At 38.0% G+C, this 22018-nt stretch overlaps 1 protein-coding gene, 1 non-coding gene and 1 pseudogene across 2 annotated transcripts; 1 reads left to right on the top strand and 2 right to left on the bottom strand.

Annotated features, from left to right (window-relative positions):
• Positions 1-2726: 2726 nt before the first annotated feature.
• LOC145109149 (putative receptor-like protein kinase At2g23200 pseudogene) lies at positions 2727-5476 on the bottom strand (annotated as a pseudogene).
• A 10237-nt stretch (positions 5477-15713) lies between these two features.
• On the bottom strand, positions 15714-16451 carry LOC145106774 (uncharacterized). The gene has a single exon (XM_079043702.1). It carries the CDS (start codon positions 16449-16451, stop codon positions 15714-15716), a length of 738 nt encoding a protein of 245 aa, XP_078899828.1.
• A 1009-nt stretch (positions 16452-17460) lies between these two features.
• Positions 17461-17567, top strand: LOC145110241 (small nucleolar RNA R71). The gene has a single exon (XR_013709624.1). It is a non-coding gene; the product is annotated as a small nucleolar RNA R71 (small nucleolar RNA).
• The last annotated feature ends 4451 nt before the right edge of the window (positions 17568-22018 follow it).

The following is a 22018-nucleotide window of genomic DNA, read 5'->3' as shown; positions in this document are numbered from 1 at the left end:
AAACACATGTGTTGCTTAAATTGGTCAACTTGTTAAAATGTCAAATTTAACCATTTTGACCTATTAATAATCCGAAACTCTTTGCAAATATACCACCATCTATCTTATATTCCAGCTGAATTAATATACAAATCCAAAAAACTTTATCAATTTACTTTAAGAAACCGAAAATGTTAAAGAATGTTAACATTGGTTACTTTTGGTTCACAAAAAACTTCAAGTAAACATTAGCTACTTTTGATTCACAGAAACACTCATTTCTTGAAATACAAACACACAAACACATATAGTTACAGAGATGGTGAAAAGTGGGAGAGATATGCTTTCATTCTTTGTAATTCCTTTGAATCAAGGCAGAAAACTCTCCATTTCCTACAAAATTTGATTAAAACAAACATTGAAATGATTTTTAGTAGGGAATACATGTAAAGTCAAAGCATAAAATGCTTGTTCAGAAAAGTCACATGAGAACCATCTTTCAAATGACCTTAAGCTAATCATCTTTCAGCAAATGTTGTTCTCTACGGTCAATAAGTCACATGACAACCTTGCTTCAAGTGAGCAAAAGTAAGACGTAAAAAAGAAACAAATATTCTTCCATACATTTTAATAAATAGAAAACTGTAACATTGTCAAATCACCATATCTTGCACTACTTGATACATAGTTGGCCTAGCGTGAAACAAAACAAAGCACAACAATTTCAATTAGTTGAGGATACATGAACGAAAAGTCGATAAAAAAATGCAAATCAACATATAATCTGAACACTGTGGATTGCAACTATGAGCAATGTACTTGACATCTCCACTACAATAATATGAAAATCGATTTGAGAATGACCTTATATATGTATTACTTTATAGCAAATTTAGGGGCATCCCAATCAAGACCACCATCATTTCCAAACAAGTAAACATAGTCACAAACGTACACACACAGTTACAAACATATATAATTAAATAAATGCACACAGCCACAAATACACATGTAGACAAATAGTCACATAAACTTAATACCATGTTTGTATTTTAAAGTCAGTTCTTCATACATTTCTACGTCTCACACAGGAAAACTTCAGTTATTCTATGTTTTCCTTCACCTTTAAAAAATTTATTTTCCTAAAAACCGATTAATCAAATTATTGTCATGCTCAAAAAAAGATGCAAAACACAATGATTTTTGCTAATATGATAGATATTGGAGATGCGATGATACTGAAACAAAAGACTCATATCTTTAAACTTAGTGATTTGTTGATAACAGAAAACAAAATTTTTTAATACTTCCTGGAATTGAAAAATCATATATACATAGAGATGGAAATAAGTGATCTAACTCACCTAGACATAAGAGAGTTGCAGCAGATGTAATCTTGAAATTAGCATTTACGGTTAATAGAGGAGGGAAAGAAAATAAGAAGCTGTGAATATGAATTTTGATCTTTTGATTTTAGGGTTTAGTGTGAGGTTGAAGAAGAAGAGGTTGACTATATTAAAAAGCGTTGGAAATCGTATATGTATAGAAAGACAGCATGGTAATTTAACAATGGACGAAATCTGAAAGGAGAGGAGTGACACGTGCCAAAAGAGTCTTTTATTATAACAGAGAGAAGAGATAAGTTATAAAGTGTATAAATAAGAGTGAAATAAAAAGTCATTAGTCATTATCAATTAATAAGTATAAGTTAAAAACTCTTTGGTTGTAAGTACTAAATATACATAAATTTAAAAACTCTTGAATTGTAGTGAGATTTTCAAATAAATATAGTGTTTGGAAATATGTCTTTATTATTAGAGATATAGATATAGATATAAATGTATTCAATCAACACTTCAAATTTACACGTCTTTCTTGAAAACTCTGAAAAAATATGGTTTTCCTAATAATACCACTTTATCTTTTACCTTTGTTGCTAATTATAGCATCTCCAATTGTTAACTTATATTATCCCTTAAAATTATTGTCACCTCATCATTTTATTAACTTTAACCTATAGTTAAATAATCCCTCTAATGGTTAAACTCTTCGAATAATTTTTTCATTAAGTCTACATGATTTATCATTATCTATTTAAAATAGTCTATAAAATTCTCTCTGTTTAATTATTTATTTTTAAACATACATCATATCTTATACACGTTGAATGCTACAAACAAACAAAAATAGAAATAAATGTATACCGAGCCTTTATATTATAAACGTAAAATACTAAAAAATTATCATGTCATAATTATAAAAAAATTGAAAATATTAAATAATCGTTATAGATTTATATTTCTTGTGTAATATGTCATTAAATATCTGATAAAAATAATTAATTAGTAAATAAATTAAAAATATTTAAAGCTAAAATATAATTATAGGGTAAAAGGAAAATATGATTACATGACGAGGGAGTTGAATATACTAAAGATGAAATTATATAAAATAAAATAAAATAAAATAAAATAAAATAAAAACTCCGTCTGTAATACGTCATAGCTAATATAAAGCAAAGTAATAAGTTGAAAAATAAGTTTTGGAGATACTGTTGTTTAAACTGTTGTTTTCTATTTTTTTTATAGGTGGAGGTGGACCATGTCCATGTGTGTTTCCACTATCTTTGGGTCATTGGTGATGAAGAAAATCCATAGCTTTAAGGATAAAGCAATACATCATCATGTATTTGAGTTTGTCTCTCTTTTTTCTTCAATATATCCAACTTATTGGTAATTTGGGGGAAATATGGAAGTATCAACAAAGCTTTTTATTCCCAAATCTCAATCACATGTAATTGTCTTTTACTCTCCCTAACAATTCACCTATAAGTTTTTTAGTAATTTAAGGACCCTATTTTTGTTGTCCCCACTTGAAAAAAATATGTTTATACAAACCCTTATATAATGGTTCACAAAAGAAATACAAAATTATATATCCAGGAGAAATCGATATATCAATAAAGTATATTAATAACTATCGAGCTTCATCAATCTTTAATTGGGAAAACACTTGGCTCTCACTCGGATAACTCGAAATCGAGCTATCATTCACATCATAATCATCATTAAGTCGAGAAGGCAACCTATCAATTATCGACATCGGCAACTGAAATGAAGTATTTATCGTGGTATCATCATACGACTCACGATCCACTGACATTAGTTGAAGTTTCAAAACATATTCTAAATCCCACAACACATCAATCATACTCGGCCTTTCGTCTCCCGTTTCCTTCAAACATTGCTCAGCTATTTCCACAAATTTCCTTAACGAGTCATGATTAATTGTACCTGTAAGAAATGGATCGATTATGTTCTCAAGATTCCCATTTTTTATCTGTTTAATTGCCCAATCTGCCAGATTCACTTCCTTTGCAGGAAGTCTGTGGTCGAGAGCGGGCCTTGCACACAAAACTTCAAGCAGTACCACACCGAATGAGTAAACATCTGATTTTTGCGTCAATTTCATACATCTAACGTATTCAGGATCCAGATACCCAAAACTCCCTTTAACATCCGAATGTTCACCTTCATCCACATTATCCAACCGTGATATCCCGAAATCGGCAACTTTTGCTACATAATGTTCGTTTAACAAAATGTTCGTTGATTTCACATCACGATGAATAATCCCGCCTTCTGAACCCGTGTGAAGGTAGTGCAACCCTCTGGTCGCACTGATACACATCTCAAGCCTCCGCTCCCACGAGAGTCTTGGGAGATCTGAATCATATAGATGATCTTGAAGAGTACCCTTTTCCATAAACTCATATACGAGTAACATTTCGTTATTTTCATCACAATAACCGATCAAAGACACCAAATGTTTGTAGCGGATCCGAGACAACACCATGATTTCCGTCACGAATTCCGGCCGACCTTGACCGTGACCATGTTCGCCTCGTTTGACCGCCACTTTGGTCCCATGAAGTATCCCTTTGTACACCTTCCCGAAACCCCCTCTACCAATCATTAAATTTTCATCGAAATTATTTGTTGCTTGTACTATGTCGGCAAATGGGACCCTAAGATTCAGGTCTAGGACTGGTGATGGATGGTTGACTGTGAAGTCAACGTTTATGTCTGTGTATGAAGTACTCCGGCCATGTGATGGCACCACGTGAGACTCTGATTTTGCTCCGACCACCACCTGCTTTCGTTTCCCACATCTTGATCTGATGAAGAAACCTGCTAATAAAACCAACACAAAAGCTACACCGGCAACAACACATCCAACCACGATGAATACACTCTTTCCCTTCGTCCCGTTGACTGGATCACGCACACCGGAGATTTTCAACATCTCCATGATCTCGACTCCGTTCAAGAACACCGGCTGATTGTTACCACGAATTGCGCCAATACTGATATTCAAACGATTTGAATCATTGGATTCCACTACCAAATCAAGATAAAACGGAGCTTGTAACACCCGGATTGTGTTACCCGGTTGAATCTCCTCCTTGTGGTGGCTGTAGACAAAGAAGTTGAAAGCGTCGGTGGGACTGACGAGGGCTGTGCTTATAATGTCACAGAAATGAACTCGAAGCAGATACATGGCATTCTTATTGACGTTGAAAATCCAAGTAATGTTTACCAAGCTGTTGTTCAATTGTTTGGCTGTTTTGTAAACATCATCAGGAGCATCGAATGAGGTTGCTCCGCCGTCAACATAATTAATCCGGCGATCAAAAGTGACGTTTCTTGCTGGTCCATTGTTGAAGATGAAGGAATCATCAGGTGTCCAGGTTCTTCTTAAGGTGTCACGATCTATGTTGACCGTTTGTCCTCCGACGTTAACTCTATGAATTGGGTTGAAAGCATAATCCGATGTTAACTTCTCCAGATCACCAATACTTCCGGCGGGTGAAATACGTGGGAAACTGGAGGCGGGCCTGAATAGATTCGATGGTGTCGTGAAAGCTTCAATGGCGTTTACAAACGCAGAAGATGATCCACGGGAGGGTGTAAACTCGATTCTAAACTTTCGTTCAGACCCAATCGGGAATATAAATTCCCTAATCACAGTCGTGTTTCCGGTGCTAAAACCAGATAACAGAGAGAACCCGGACACAGAAACGTCGAGTTTCGAATTGGAAAATTCAAATCCATTAGTAGAGAATCGGGAAAAATGAAGGCTTACCATGACGAAAGTGTTGATTTCATCTGCTTCGAGTTCGTACCATGATTTCTTAATGAAAACTCTTGCTGTTCGGTAGATAGCCGGCGTATCGGTTGGCGGGTTGTTGCTTTCTGCGGCGACATGGCCACCGGAGATGGAGAAAGTTGAGGGGTTGACGTCGCCGACGAATTTTCGGTTGGTGAAATCGACCTCGGAGTTTGATCCACAATTGATAAAGTAGTGGTCCGGTAAGGCATACTGTGAGGAAGCAAGTGATAGTGAAGAGAGGAGGATGAGAAGAAAGAAAGACAGGATGGACGTCATTGAAGCGAGTGGGTAATTACTGTTTCGAGTCGAATAATTATTGGTTTGCTTCACTGGACGAAGACGACAATGTGATTAAAAAAAAAAAAAAAAAGGTGTACTGTTGACGACGACCGCGAAGACTAGAATCCGGTGGTTGTAAATGGATACGACTATATTTCTTAATTTTAGGCATAATGCATGAAATAAAAAATAAGAGTAAATTACACGAATGGTCCCTGTGGTTTAGGGTAATTTGCGCATTTGGTCCTTAACTTATTTTTTTAACTCGGAATATCACTACCGTTTGTTTTTGTTGCGCGTTTGGTCCCTGTCTTACCTAAAAACACTATTTTCCCATTGATTTTTTAAATAATTTAAATAAACACACCCCCAACTCCACCCTCATCACCTTATCTTACCTACCACACCATTTTTCTCTATTTAAATAATATTCTTTTTAGGTAAGACAAGGACCAACCGCGTAACAAAAACAAACAGTAGGGACCAAGCGCGTAACGAAAACAAACAGTAGGGACATTCCGAGTTAAAAAAACAAGTTAGGGACCAAACGCGCAAATTACCCTAAACCATAGGGACCATTCGTGTAATTTACTCCAAAAATAATGGATTTTCTATTGTTTTAAATTTTCTAGTTTAATGCAACCGTGTAGACTAATCTAAGTTAAAGGAAAAGAGAGGTTCCAGGATACAGGGTTCAGCCATGATGAGAGGCGTCGCTGTTTGAGGATAGAGACCACAGAGCATTGACGGCAGAGGTTGTTGGTAGTAGAGTACGATTTTTAAAAATACGTCTCATTGATTGTTACCCTTGTATGTGTCGACAGCTGTACATTGAAGGTTATTAATAAAAACTCTTTTTAGTTCTATAATACACGATTATTCTAATAATGTGAACCACTTAAATCTTTGTATTTTTGTTTTAATCTTTTATATCTCTCATCGTTTAGATAATTGTGTTTGTGTGTGTTAATTTATGGAGACTGATTCACCCTTTGATCATATAGCCATTAGGCAAACCAAAAACATGATGTCTTGTATTAGATGTGACATTAAATTTCATCACCGGCTAGTGTTGTCAGACTTGGTCCTCTGAACAACTTTAGGTCAACACACTAGTATTTATACTCATTGAATTCATTTAAGCTTATCATACCGAAGCCGTATGGCAGAAATAATAAAACTCTCTTATGTTTGCCTGTGGGCGTAGCTGATCATCATGATCGTGTGAACCAAGTAAATATTGTGTTCTGTTTATCGTTCTGCAATATTACTCTTTTCATGAAATTGTTTATCGTTTGTCAAAGTGTTCAATTTCTAACTTATATCAGAACTATAACATCCCAAAAATCAAGGATAAAAAAATTTTCATTTTTATTATAATAAAACACTATTGTAAACTTTGTCCAAATATTGGAAAGCATTTCAAGTAAAACAATCATTAGAGTTCATTCCCTGAGATCACATATTTCAAGGAAAACACAGGTGTATGCGCTGCTATCTGATCGAGGTCGTTGTCTCAGTCAAAAATAAACTAACTAACCTAAGTAGATAGGGTAAGTCGGGTCGAATCCACAAGGAGTTTGTAATTAAACTTTGTGTCAAAGCAATCAATAAAAAGAAAAGTATTACTAGCAATTGTCACGAAAAAGATTAAAACAAAATTCAAACAAAAGCTTGGAAATTTATTAATTAAAAATAAAAATCTCAATGAGAAAACTAGAGTACTCCCGGTTCAGTTATGGACAGTTTAGATTCACACACTTTCTTCCCTAGAATCCTAATTCAATTACATAGATGCAATTGGGGTTTATTAACTTGTAACACATAGTTTTGGGTACACTAGATGTTCATTCAACTAGTTGTCTTACTCATTTATGTCTGTATGGATTAGGGACAATTAGTGAACTAGCAATAAAATGTCTTACAACTACCTATTACCGCATTAACATTCAATATCATAAGTTGGAATAATATATGTTGATTCAATCACTTGTCTTTATTTCTAAACTAATTGAACTTGGAACAAATGATGAATTGACAATAGACTATCTTAATTATGACATCAAACAATTCATACAACCCAATTTCACTTATCATTACCAAAGATTATCATATGAAGCATAAAATAACAATTGAAATTAATTAGAATCAAGTAATAATCAAGTGTGTTCATCCAAAAGTCATAAACATCCCCGGAAGTAACCCTAACGGTTTAGCCTTCCATTGAGTTCATAAAACAAATAACTTGATTAAAATGAATAAAATGCATAATAGAATTCATAAACAAACGTAGAATCATCACACAAATGTAGCCTAATGATTATCAAAGTATAGAACAAGTAAACCTTGGGAGGAAGTAATCGTTTCTGAAAATTACTAGAATTGATGAGAATCACCGGTTGAATGATCTTCAAATGTTGCTTAATGATGAATTAAATCGAATCTTGCCTTGAATCCGGATTGAAATGGAATGGACTTGTGTTTCCAAATGTTTCTAAGGGTTTTAGAAGCCTCAAAAACGGAGGAAAAACTCTGAAAATCGCAGGTGGTAACCCTAAAAACGAATGCACAAGTCCCTATTTATATTATTTGACAGAAAAGAGTGAAAACTGGCGATGTGGGACGTTGGACGTCCTAGGAGACGTCTTAGACGTTGTGTATAACGCCCAAGCGTTCTTTGTATGTCCTAACATGCCTTCTGCCGTCCTTGAAATACACTAAAAAATGGCCAAAAACGTCAGACGTCTTAGGAGACGTCTTAGACGCGTTCTAGGACGCACTTCCTTGATCCCCAAACTTTCCGAAACACACCGTTCTAACACGGGACGTCCCTAAAATGCCAAAACGTCCTAGGGAACGTCTTAGACGCCATGTAAGACGCCGACGGGGTTCTTCCTTCTTTTCTGCTCTGAAATAACGACGAAATGCTGACCGTTTGACCTGGACGTCCTAGGGGACGTCTTAGACGCCTGGAGGCGTCCTTCATCTTCCGTGCAAGTTTTGGTGGTCAAAACGACATAACTAGCAGAAACACAAAACACGAAAGTTGTAGCAAATCTTGTCTAGTTTCCAGAACTTAAGATATGACCAAAACGTTGAAGCATGATCAATTTTCCCAGCAACGTTTCATCATTACTTTAGCAATCCGTTTTACTTGCAGGTTCCGCCCACTTTTAGTACAATATATTGACCTGCATATGAAGTTCAACAACTCATCAAAGTAGTGCCATTCTTGGACAATTATACATCAATTCAACAGATTTATGACAATTTAGTACATTTATAAAATGGACTTATCAAACCTCCCCAACTTTATTCCAAACTCGTCCCGAGATTGGCCTGAAATAATCAGTGTAGTCTTACTCTCTTATCCTAAGAAAAACACAATGGAATCACGAATTCCGTACATTTTATCACAATACTTTCAATAACCACAATATATTGATTTCGGGGATTATTAGTTTCTTATCCGGACTTTTAAACTCAAAACACATGTTATGCTTATTTTACTTTGTTGTTTGAAACCCTCCACTTTTTGAACCCTTTCCAATAATCAACCTCATGAGTAATCAGTTGAACTCATTGCCAAAGTCCCCTTTTCAAGGTTCACTAACATAGTTAGCGCGGTCGGTAACACTTAATGGACCAACCCATACACTCCTGCTATCGAGGGGTCACATATTGTTTCACACAATATCTTCAACTTGAACTTTTCTTCATGTTTATCTTGATTGTGCATTCTTCAAGTTCTTTGATGGCTTCATCGGATTTGATCATCTTTGTATTTGACTTTAGCTTGAATATATATATACTTTGAAGTTCTTCAATGTCTTATGATGCTTTTTGGTTGTGTGAAAACAATAATAGTCCCCTCCCAACCCCAAAGGCGCAGGAGTAAGTAAGACCAAGTACTCAGAGCGTGATGACACATATTGTTCGGTTGGGTCCTCAATTGAAAGATCGTAGGCTTGAGCCAAAAACCTTCATTTTTCAAACACTTTGGGTATTTCACATACCAATTTTTAAATAAATATAAATATTTCCAAACCAGCTGAGCAACCCACAAAATCAATATTAAATAGATATTATGACTCGATGTACGAAACTCCTATCATTTTCCATCTTGATGAGTTGCATTCAAGATATAAAGATGCTACTAACTCATCACGTATTTCATGGAACCAACCCAAGAGAGAATAATAATAATAATGAGTTTAATAGCAGTACATTCATCCCAAATAAAGACATGAAAATCAAAATAAAAATGAAAAGAAAAAGAAAAAGTCTTCATCACACAACCATAAAAATAAAAATCAAAAGAGGATCTCACCAAAGTTCACTGCGGGGGCGGCTGTGGAGGATATCGTGGGTACGGTGGAGGATACCCAAAGATCGATCCAGCTAAATCCTCAAAGCGAGTAGAGTCCTCTGTAGCTGGTGGTGGCTGATAATGCTCATACTCGGATGGCGGTGGATAGTTGCTCGGATCTCCGGATCGCTAGAAGACCGGAGCTGGAGCTCGGTATCGAATCTGTGGCTAATTAATGTCCATCGGTTCATACTGGACACGACTCTGTCTGTAGGCAGCATCTGTATAGTACTCCTGCTGGTACAGCTGACGAGTGGAACCACTATAAGTGTTGCTAGCTGTAATGCCAACATGTCGCATCTGCTCAGTAAGGTCAGCCAGTGTCGTGTCGACACCCTCCATCCATATATATGTTCTCCCCATCCAAGCCTGCACCTCCTGGTTATGTGTGTTTTGTCTCCCCACAAAGTCCCCCCAAGTTGCCTGCATGTTCCATCCCTGACCTGCTGCTTGTCCTTGTTGCTGCTGATGATCCTCCTGAAAATCACCAACGAATGGCTCTTCATCCCCCACTCCGAGTGGTGCCGTGTATGTTAGGTTTGTAGCAGAATCCCTCACAATATGTCTCCCATTTTCAACATGAAATGAGATGTGTCTGAAAGAAGTAGCAGTAGGGTGAAGGATACGCGGGTATGATGTAACTCGTGGGACCCTGATCCTATTCCCCAGCTCCATAGTCACATATGTCGATATCAGGGCGACATGGGGGGTGATGACTCTGTGCTGGATATCAAAACAGGACCATATATTGCACATAGCATTATATGCATAAGAAATAAATATGGATCCTATCATCAATCCATATAATACATATAAATCCCGTGTCCTCACCGCCCTGGGATCACTATTCCTCGAGTTCACATTTTCCGTGATAATGTTATGCAATGCCTTTGCTAAGGGTACCAATTCGCGAAATCTGTCGTATACCCTCGTCCCCTCACGGAATACTGTACGGTATATTTCTGTCATGCTAACCCCAGGGTTACCCCCCCCCCCTCGTGTCAATACATCTATACTCAGTCGGCTGATTCTCAAGATCATGCAGATGATAGCCAGTATCTACATGAAACATGTCCCGAATACCCTGCACAGTCATCACTATATCATGTGTACGAACCGTCCCAATCAGCTGCAACTCCTCCGGCCTACCAGGCACCTCGACACGTCGAAGTGTCCTCATCCATTCCCGCACTATATCAACATAAATCTGCGTGGGATTGAAGTCCAGCGCTCCACCCCATCTATAACGATCAAACGTCTCCACAATATTGTACCCAGTGAAGCTCGGTCGCTCCACCATGTACTCTACAATAAAACCTGTAATCGGATGAGTCGCCTCATAAACTGCCGGGCGAATGTCGTCTGGATGCTCATGCAATGTTTGATACTGTGGGTTAAAAGCCACATGTACATTTGGCTCCGGCAGTCTAACTGGTTGTTTGGCTGCACTACTTGATGATGCTACCCTTGATCTCTTTGCCGGCATCTGCAAAATCAATCACACACAAAACCACAAAACAAAACTTGCCATTAAACATATCAAATGTCGCAAAAATAAAACAAATAATTCAGTTGGCAAGCTGTTCCAAACAAAGTTAAAATAAATTCAATCTAAATAAATAAATGTTTTAAGTCCTGTTATGTTTTCAGTAACTAAATATTTTTCAAAAATTTATCCAATCAGTAAAACACAGATAAACCCAAGTTTAACTGCAACTGACAAGTTCTAACTGAAACCAAAACAGAACTGTAACAAGTAAATATTCAAACTAATAATGCAGTGTCAAAATTCAGTGTCATTCTAAAAATTTCCTAAAAACTTGAATTTTAATCTAAGCACAAATGTAAACATAACAATGATTTTCCAAAATAATATGTGTTTTTTTTTCTTTTTTTACAATTAACAAAAAATTCCATTTCCAGAAAAATTCACAGATGACACATGCAACTTGTTTGGAACATACTTCTAACAACTACAAACACTAATTCACAAGAATTCATACCAATATATATCATATTCTTCATCTTTTTCAAAATTTCAAACATATATGAACATACATGAAAAAATTTCGAAATTCAACTAAAAGATGGAGTTTTGAAGCACATACCTTGTTGACAATGTGTTTCTAGTGAAGAAGAAGCAATTACTTGAAGCAAAAACCCGAAAATAAGTCGAAAATTTAAAGCCCTAGTGTTTGTGGGTTTTGAAATCGGCCCCAAATAAGTGATTAGAGTGTGTAAATCTTGCAATGTGATGTTTCTTACTTGATTTCTTGAAGAATGCAACAAAAATCAAGAGTTTTGGTTGAGATTTGATGAAGAAATCAAGAAAAATTGGTTTTTTAGAAGCTATTCTCGGCCACGGCAGTTTAGAAAAAGAAGTGGGGGAAGAAGGTGCAGGAAACAGCTCTAAAACGCATCAATAACGGCCAAAAACGCATTGGCGTCTTAGGCGGCGTCTTAGACGCGTCCTAGCCTAAGACGCGTCCTAGGACGTCTCTCACAAAACAAGGGTATTTTGGTAATTTCTCTTGGAAGTTCGTTGGAGGTAAAGAAACGGCAGCCCGACGGCGTCTTAGACGGCGTCTAAGACGTCTCCTAGGACGCCTGAAGCTGCTATTGTTTTATTTCTTTGCTGTTTTTCGCGTTTTTGACTGTTCGGGAACGTTTTTCGAGTATTTTTCAAGAAATTTTTAATTTTAATCAAAAGTTAAATACCCCCTCCCCAACTTTAAACCTTGGATCGTCCTCTATACAAAAAATTAAAACACACAAAACGAAAAATAAAAGTAAAAACACACCAAACCGCGGGTTGCCTCCCGAAAAGCGTTAAGTTTTACGTCTTCAGCCGGACGGTTTACCTCGACTAAGTTGCATCTGAATATTGAGGTACCTCGAGCGTTGTTTTCTCAACGAGTGTCGTTTCGCCATCTACCATTCGAATGTAAGGTTTGAGTCTTTGTCCGTTTACCTTGAATGGTTCACCGCCTTTCGTGTCCTTGATTTCAATGGCTCCATGATCCGCCACATTTGTCACCACAAAAGGTCCACTCCATTTACTCCGAAGCTTTCCGGGGAAGAGTTTGAGACGAGAGTTAAATAACCACACCAATTGTCCTCCAACGAATTGATTTCGGACAATATGTCGATCATGAAATGCCTTCGTCTTTTCTTTATAGATCCTTGAGCTTTCGTAAGCTTCTTTTCGAATCTCTTCCAATTCAACAAGTTGGAGTTTCCTTTCCGTACCTGCATCACTCAATTCAAAGTTAGCATTTTTTATGGCCCACATGGCACGGTGTTCCAACTCCACCGGGAGATGACACGACTTTCCATAAACAAGCCGATACGGGGACATGCCAATGGGCGTCTTATAGGCTGTTCGATATGCCCATAATGCATCATCTAATCTTAATGGCCAATCTTTTCGTTCGGGACGAACAGTCTTTTCCAAGATTCGTTTTATTTCCCTATTTGACACTTCTACTTGTCCACTTGTTTCTGGGTGATATGGAGTAGCTATCCTATGTGTGACACCATAGTGTTTAAGTAACTTTACAAAATGCCAATTTTTAAAATGGGAGCCCCCGTCACTAATAATAGTTCGAGGGATTCCATGTCTAGAAAAGATGTTCTTTTTGACAAATTTACAAACAACACTATAATCATTCATGTGTGTAGCCTCGGCTTCGACCCATTACATAATCAACGACTACAAGAATGTATAGATTGCCAAAAGAAACGGGGAACGGGCCCATGAAATCAATGCCCCATACATCAAAAATTTCAACTACTAAAATTGGGGTCATTGGCATCATGTCCCGTCGTGAGATCCCCCCAACTTGTTGGCAACGAATACAAGCTTTAACGAATGTATGTGCATCTTTAAAAATAGAGGGCCAGAAAAAACCACTTTGTAGAACTCGGTTCCCTGTCTTTTTGGCACTAAAATGTCCTCCACATGCATATGAATGGCAGTGTCGAAGAATGTCTTCTTGCTCCGTATGTGGTACACATCTCCTAATCACTTGATCCGCTCCAATTTTGAAAAGATCCGGGTCCTCCCATATGTATTATTTTGTTTGAGAGTGGAAGAACCTCCTTTGTTGAGCATTCCAATACGATGGAGTTTCCCCTGTCACAAAGTAATTCACTAAATTAGCAAACCATGGTATAGTTTTGACAGCAAGAATATGCTCATCCGGAAAGTTTTCTTGAATAACTTCCGTTGAGTTATCATTATTAGTTATTCTAGATAAATGATCCGCCACAACATTTTCGGAACCCTTTTTGTCCCGAATTTCAAGATCAAACTCTTGAAGAAGAAGGATCCATCTTATGAGACGTGGTTTGGCATCCTTCTTTTCCAAGAGGTGGCGAATGGCACTATGGTCGGTAAAAATTACAACTTTAGATCCCCATATGTAAGATCTAAATTTGTCAAGTGCAAACACGACCGCAAGCAACTTTTTTTCGGTAGTAGTGTAATTCAACTGTGCATCCGAAAAAGTTTTGCTCGCATAACAAATTGCAACGGGTTTTTTATTCACCCGTTGTCCCAAAACTGCCCCTACCGCGTAATCACTCGCATCACACATAATTTAGAAAGGTAAAGTCCAATCGGGTGATTGCAAGATAGGGGCTTCAACAAGTTTGTTCTTTAATGTGGTAAAAGATTCAAGACATGCTTTATCAAAGGAAAATGGTGCGTCTTTTAAAAGTAAATTACAAAGAGGTTTTGAGATTGCACTAAAATGCTTGATAAATCTTCGATAAAAGTCGGCATGTCCAAGAAAAGAACAGATGCCTTTTACCGAAGTTGGTGGGGGAAGAGTAGAAATAATTTGTACTTTGGCCCGGTCGACTTCAAAACCACGCTCGGAGACAACATGGCCAAGTATAATTCCCTCTTTTACCATGAAATGACTCTTCTCCCAACTTAAAACCAAATTAGACTCAATACAACGTTTCAAAACTTTTTCTAATTGGTCTAAGCATGTCTCACAAGATGATCCAAAAATTGAAAAATCATCCATGAAAATTTCTAATGCATCCCCCACCATGTCTGAAAAAATAGCCATCATACATCTTTGGAATGTGGCGGGGGCATTACACAAGCCGAATGGCATCCTTCGGAAAGCAAAGGTGCCATAGGGACACATGAATGTGGTTTTGGATTGATCCTCGGGGTGGATGGCAATTTGATTATACCCCGAGTATCCATCCAAAAAACAATAAAACTTTTTACCGGACAATTTCTCAATTATTTGATCAATAAAAGGGAGAGGAAAATGGTCCTTTGATGTTGCAGCATTGAGTTTGCGATAGTCGATGCAAACTCTCCATCCGGTGACCGGTCTTGTTGAGATCTTCTCTCCATCTTCTGTATCTACCACTATAATGCCCGACTTCTTTGGCACTGTCTGTGTCGGGCTCACCTAATCACTATCAGATATTGGGTAGATGATACCCACATCAAGCCATTTCAGCACCTCCTTTTTAACAACTTCTCTTAGATTTGGGTTGAGCCTTCGATGTGCATCTCGGGATGGCTTTGCTCCAGCTTCAGTGATGATTCGATGCATACATGTGGCTGGACTAATTCCCTTCAAATCTGCTATGGTCCATCCAATTGCTCCCTTGTACTTGGAAAGCACCTTCAGTAATGCTTCCTCCTGTGGACCTGTCAAATCAGAAGATATGATAATTGGTAGGTTCTCGTTAGATCCTAAAAAAGAGTATTTAAGATGTGAAGGAAGAGTTTTAAGTTCAAGAGTGGGTGGCTCCTCCAAAGATGGCTTAAGTAGGTTCGAAAAACTTGTTGGCAATTTTTCAACTTGATAACTCCATCGTGGCCTCTCTTGCTCAATAGCATTTTCAAATGCCTCCTCAACCATCTTGATGTCATCCAACTCTAAAACTTCGTCCCTGTCATTAGAAAGAAAAACTCCAACGGATCGGGGTGTAAGATTTTAGGAGTGAATTGATGCACTAAGTCATCAACCACATCCACACGATAACATTCATAATCTGATGGTGAGTTAGGAAACGTATTAAAAATATTAATTCTAAGTTTCCTATTTCCAAAAGAGATATCCATTGCACCTGTTCTACAATTAATTTGTGTATTTATTGTTGCTAAAAATGGACGACCCAAAATAATAGAAGGTTGACTTTCTTTATAAGTGCTCTCGGTGTCAAGCACAAGAAAATCAACTGGGTAATAGAAATCTTCCACTTTAATGATGACATCAGATAATATACCCCGGGGAATTTTTGTTGACTTATCGGCCAATCGTAAAATAATATCAGTTTGTTCCAAAGTGCCTAAGTCATGTTGATCAAAAAGATTTCCCGGAATTATATTAACACTAGCTCCAAGATCAAGGAGCGCCTTTTTGATATTAATATTACCTAGGGTAACAGAAATTAAAGGTGCTCCGGGATCCTTAAGCTTGGGTGGAAGTTTATTTGATATTATGGAACTTGCATGCTCGGTTAAGTCAATCTTTTTAGGGAGGTGTGCTTGGAGTTTGCGTTTTTGAACACACAAATCCTTCAAAAATTTAGCATAAGAAGGTACCTCCTTAATAAGTTTGACTAACGGGATATTTATTTTAACTTGACTAAATAGATCCCACATGTCTTCCATTTTCGGCCCTCGCTTTCCAAAAGGGAAGGATGTCGGTTTCTCTAAAGCCGAAGGGTATGGTGCGGTATTAACCTCCACACCATGCTCCCCAACTTTAGAGTCATCTTTACCCTTAACTACTTTTTGTTTTTCAGATTTGAAACTTTTCTCAAACTCTTATTTTTCATCAAAAACGACCTCAGTGTCACTGTCATTATCTAAAGTAGGAGCGCTTACCTTGTTCTCAACCTTTTTCCCACTACGCAAGGTGATTACCTCATTCACTTGATGCTCTTTTTCGGGTCTTTGGGTGTGAGATGGGTTGACTGTTGTGGTGCTTGGAAACTTGCCATCTTCTCTTTTCCCAATTTGCTCCGTCAGTTGAGCAATCTGCTTCTCGATAGCAGCTATGGACTTGGAGTTAGTGTCGGCTTTCTGATATGTTTGTGTTATGAACTCCATGATTTTGTCCAACTTGTTGCCATCCGTTTCCTCCTTATTTGATGTTCCACCCTGGTTAAAGTTGGACTGCTGGAACTGTTTTGGCTGATTTTGGTTTTGGTAATTCCCTTGACGGTTGTAGTTCCGATTAAATGATCGTGGATTATTTTGGAATTGACCATAGCCGTGCACTTGACTGATTTCCTCTTGACTTCTCATGCACTCATCTGCAATGTGTCCTGAATCTCCACAGCTTACACATATCTTCTGTCCCTGCGAAGAAAACACACCTTTATCTTTGCCTAGACTAGAGAGTAGTAAGTCAAATTTTTTATTTAAAGAATTAATATCAGATTTGACTTCATTTTTCCAGTTTTTGTCTAGTCCAACTGAAGCAGCAGATGAAACTGGGTTGTCCCGTTTCTTAGCTGAGTAATTGGTTTTTGAACCATGACTCAACTGCTCCAAGAATCGCCAAGCGTCTTCACTATCTTGCATTATGATAGTGCCGCCAGATGAGGCATTAATCATAGTTTGATTGGCAGTGTCGACTCCATCATAAAAGAAACGTATAAGTTGCCAACGGGGAAATTCATGATGTGGACATGAACGCAACAATTCCTTGAGGCGCTCAAATGCATCATGAAATTCTTCATTGGGTTTTTGTGCAAAATCTTGTATATCTTTTCTTATTTCCGTTGTTTTACTAGCAGGGTAAAACTCTTGCAAAAATTTAGTTTTTAATTGCTCCCAAGTAGTAATACTATGGGGGGCAAGAGAAGTGAACCAATACTTAGCTTTTTCTTTTAAAGTGAACGAAAATAAGTGAAGTCTAAATGAATCTCTATTAGTTCCTCGTGGAGTATTCGCGTTAGCAATTGCAAGGAACTCATAGAGGTGATTGTATGGATCATCATTTTTATGGCCTCTAAAGACGGGTAAGACGCTAATTAGTTGTGGTCTTACTTCCACGTGATGCTCATTTCCTTCCGCGAAGAGTATAGGTGAAGCATCATCATACTCTCCCGGCTGAAAATGAGACGCCACGGATTGTCTATTAGGTTGCGGAAAGTAAAGATGAGGGAATTGGTTACCTTCGTTGTAGTATCCTCCATTTGCATTGTTGAATCCACCATTTGGATTCCTTCGATATTGATTCCCAAAGCCTTGATTTCCGAACCCATCGTTGTAGTCATTGTTGCCACCATTGGGAAAATTCTGGTTGTTCCAGTTATTGTTGTAGTTCCCGTTTCCACCCCGATTGCCTTGATTCCGCCTATTACCACCGTTGTGGTTCTGATTCCAACCAAGTCCATTATCACTTCCATCATCAAAATCCCAGTCATCCTCTTTACCACCATTACCACCATTACCGAATTGAGGACCAACATTTCTAGGATTTTGGTTTTGATTTCTAACATTACCACCGTTGTGGTTTCCTGCATTGCCTCCCATATTTTGTGCTCAATTTCTTCCATTCCCACCATTTTCGCCACGGTTGTTTCTATTTGGTTGTGGTTGCACTGGTTGGATGATTGGTGCACCGACATTGTTGTTATTCCCATTATTCCCATTGTTGTTGTTTGGGAATTGAGGAACTAGTGGTGGAGGATTGTTGGCTGCATCCTCATGCCCCTCGACCACATCTTCCACGACAACGTTATCTACACGCATAGTGTTGATGTTCCTTCTGGCGACCCGATTTGAGCGAGCTGTTCGTTCGATTTCCGGATCAAATGCAAGCGGTGAAGAGCGTCCGCTATGTCTTTTATGCATGCACCAGTGTGCCTGCACCACACAAATAAAACAAAACGTGAACTGCAAACGAGAATTGAAAATGAAAGTAAAAGACTATAACAACTTAAACACAATAGCTCAAGCGCACAATCTCCCCGGCAACGGCGCCAAATTTTGATCGAGGTCGTTGTCTCGGTCAAAAATAAACCAACTAACCTAAGTAGATAGGGTAAGTCGGGTCGAATCCACAAGGAGTTCGTGGTTAAACTTTGTGTCAAAGCAATCAATAAAAAGAAAAGTATTACTAGCAATTGTCACGAAAAAGATTAAAACAAAATTCAAACAAAAACTTGGAAATTTATTAATTAAAAATAAAAATCTCAATGAGAAAACTAATTGAACTTGTCTTTATTTCTAAACTAATTGAACTTGGAACAAATGATGAATTGACAATAGACTATCTTAATTATGACATCAAACAATTCATACAACCCAATTTCACTTATCATTACCAAAGATTATCATATGAAGCATAAAATAACAATTGAAATTAATTAGAATCAAGTAATAATCAAGTGTGTTCATCCAAAAGTCATAAACATCCCCGGAAGTAACCCTAACGGTTTAACCTTCCATTGAGTTCATAAAACAAATAACTTGATTAAAATGAATAAAATGCATAATAGAATTCATAAACAAACGTAGAATCATCACACAAATGTAGCCTAATGATTATCAAAGTATAGAATAAATAAACCTTGGGAGGAAGTAATCGTTTCTGAAAATTACTAGAATTGATGAGAATCACCGGTTGAATGATCTTCAAATGTTGCTTAATGATGAATTAAATCGAATCCTGCCTTGAATCCGGATTGAAATGGAATGGACTTGTGTTTCCAAATGTTTCTAAGGGTTTTAGAAGCCTCAAAAACGGAGGAAAATCCCTGAAAATCGCAGGTGGTAACCCTAAAAACAAATGCACAAGTCCCTATTTATATTATTTGACAGAAAAGAGTGAAAACTGGCGATGTGGGACGTTGGACGTCCTAGGAGACGTCTTAGACGTTGTGTATAACGCCCAAGCGTTCTTTGTACGTCCTAACATGCCTTCTGCCGTCCTTGAAATACACTAAAAAATGGCCAAAAATGTCAGACGTCTTAGGAGACGTCTTAGACGCGTTCTAGGATGCCCTTCCTTGATTTCCAAACTTTCCGAAACACACCGTTCCAACACGGGACGTCCCTAAAACGCCAAAACGTCCTAGGGAACGTCTTAGACGCCATGTAAGACGCTGACAGGGTTCTTCCTTCTTTTCTGCTCTGAAATAACGATGAAATGTTGACCGTTTGACCTGGACGTCCTAGGGGACGTCTTAGACGCCTGGAGGCGTCCTTCATCTTCCGTGCAAGTTTTGGTGGTCAAAACGACATAACTAGCAGAAACACAAAACACGAAAGTTGTAGCAAATCTTGTCTAGTTTCCAGAACTTAAGATATGACCAAAACATTGAAGCATGGTCAATTTTCCCAGCAACGTTTCATCATTACTTTAGCAATCCGTTTTACTTGCAGGTTCCGCCCACTTTTAGTACAATATATTGACCTGCATATGAAGTTCAACAACTCATCAAAGTAGTGCCATTCTTGGACAATTATACATCAATTCAACATATTTATGACAATTTAGTACATTTATAAAATGGACTTATCACTATCGCCCCAAGCTCTTTCTTTTGAAATCTGGAGTACCTGAAACATAAACTCAAAACCGTAAGCACAAAGCTTAGTGAATTCCCTAAAATATCCTACTACATACACTCACAGATTATCATACGCACATACATATAGTTGACATGAGTTCCACACCAAACCACAACTCCATGCCTGGGGTAAAAGGACCATTTTACCCCTACCTAACCTTGTCCAAATTTATGACTCAACTACACTCTGAAAGGCCTAAGTGCCCACAAATCAACCATTGGCCCAATTTTCCAAATTAGGCACAAACCCCTTACATGGCCTTGCCTTAAGGCCCAACCATTCTCTCTAGTCCAATACTTCGTGTTCTCATGGCGCAATAATAACTCTAACCCAAAATGCCAAAAACTACTAGATCCATAAAAGCCCACTAATGGCCCAATTTTCCAAATTGGGCCGAACCCCATATGGGCCTTATCATAAGCCCACAATTTCCTTCATTACAAATTTAGATTGCTACAAGTACCCCTTGGGACAAACCTGCTCAAGGACATAAATCGAAAGTCAAAGTCAACAGTCAAAGTTGACCCAACTCGCCGAGTTGTCCATCAACTCGTTGACTTCTACCTTAATCTGCAAATTTGGGAAAAACCAAGCCAGCTCCCTGAGTTTACCCATGAACTCGTCGAGTTTACCGATAACCCAACCTCTTAATTCATTAAGTCGACATTAACGAATTAAAGAGCTTCACAACTCACATGTCAACTGAAATGACATCAAGAAGGGTAAAGTTTCCAACTATACCCTGAAGAACCACCAAAATGGGTTCAAAACCCAAACCCTAGGCTTAAAAGGGTGAGGGCTTAATCATTAAGCACTTAATCATCAAGGACACGACCCCAAAATGCAGATTTGACCCCATAAGGCTTGATGACCACGTAAAGTTTCCAACTTTACACTTAAGCATGACTAGGAGGAGTTCAAAAGCTCAAAAAGGGCTTAATAAGGGACTTAATGAATGCATGAAGCCCTCAAACCCATAAAGTTGGCACCTTTAGGCCAAAAGAGCTCATGAAGATTCAGATCTGAAGGACTAAACACTTGGGACGTCCTATACCCCCATTGTTCACCGAATCATGGCTACAAACATACAATCTAACCCAAGAAGAGATCTAAGCAAATACAAGACAAGTTCTGAACTTTATACCTCAAATGAGTGCTAAACGATGATGATGATTCGGATCTTTTAGCTCAAGCTTCACTAACTCTCCTTCACCAACTTCCTCTTCTTCTTTCCAAGGCTCCAAGCTACCAAAAATGATCTTTACAAGGTCAAGAACACATAAGGATGACAAGGGTTAGGTTTTAGGGTTTCCAAGCTAAGGAAACTGGGGCATGGGACATAATGACATTTTTATATGGCTTGGACCCTAAAATTAGGGTTTCCTCAGCGAGTTGAGCGTCCTCAACTCGTCGAGTTGTCTCATTAAACCTCACGACCAAAACAACTTTTACTTGCCGAGTTGAAGCTCCTCAACTTGTCGAGTTGACCCATTAAATCCCCACGGTTCTTCATCTTCAACACACTGAGTTGGGTCATTCAACTCGTCGAGCTCAACTCAAATTTGGCTTATTTTCAACAATTAACCTTCTAGATTCCGAGCGTTAGAAGCACTATGGGTAATGATGAGAAGCTTAAGATCGGAAAATTT

This window comes from Lactuca virosa, chromosome 4 (assembly GCF_052849685.1).
Source record: "Lactuca virosa cultivar CGN04683 chromosome 4, Lactuca_virosa_CGN04683_v6, whole genome shotgun sequence".
NCBI lineage: Eukaryota > Viridiplantae > Streptophyta > Magnoliopsida > Asterales > Asteraceae > Lactuca > Lactuca virosa.
The sequence above is the reverse complement of the archived record's forward strand: the minus strand, read 5'-3'. Positions and strand labels throughout refer to the sequence as shown.

Excerpts from the sequence above, each read along its gene's own strand:
- LOC145106774 (XM_079043702.1), bottom strand. The coding sequence starts at position 16,451 with ATGGAAGACATGTGGGATCTATTTAGTCAAGTTAAAATAAATATCCCG.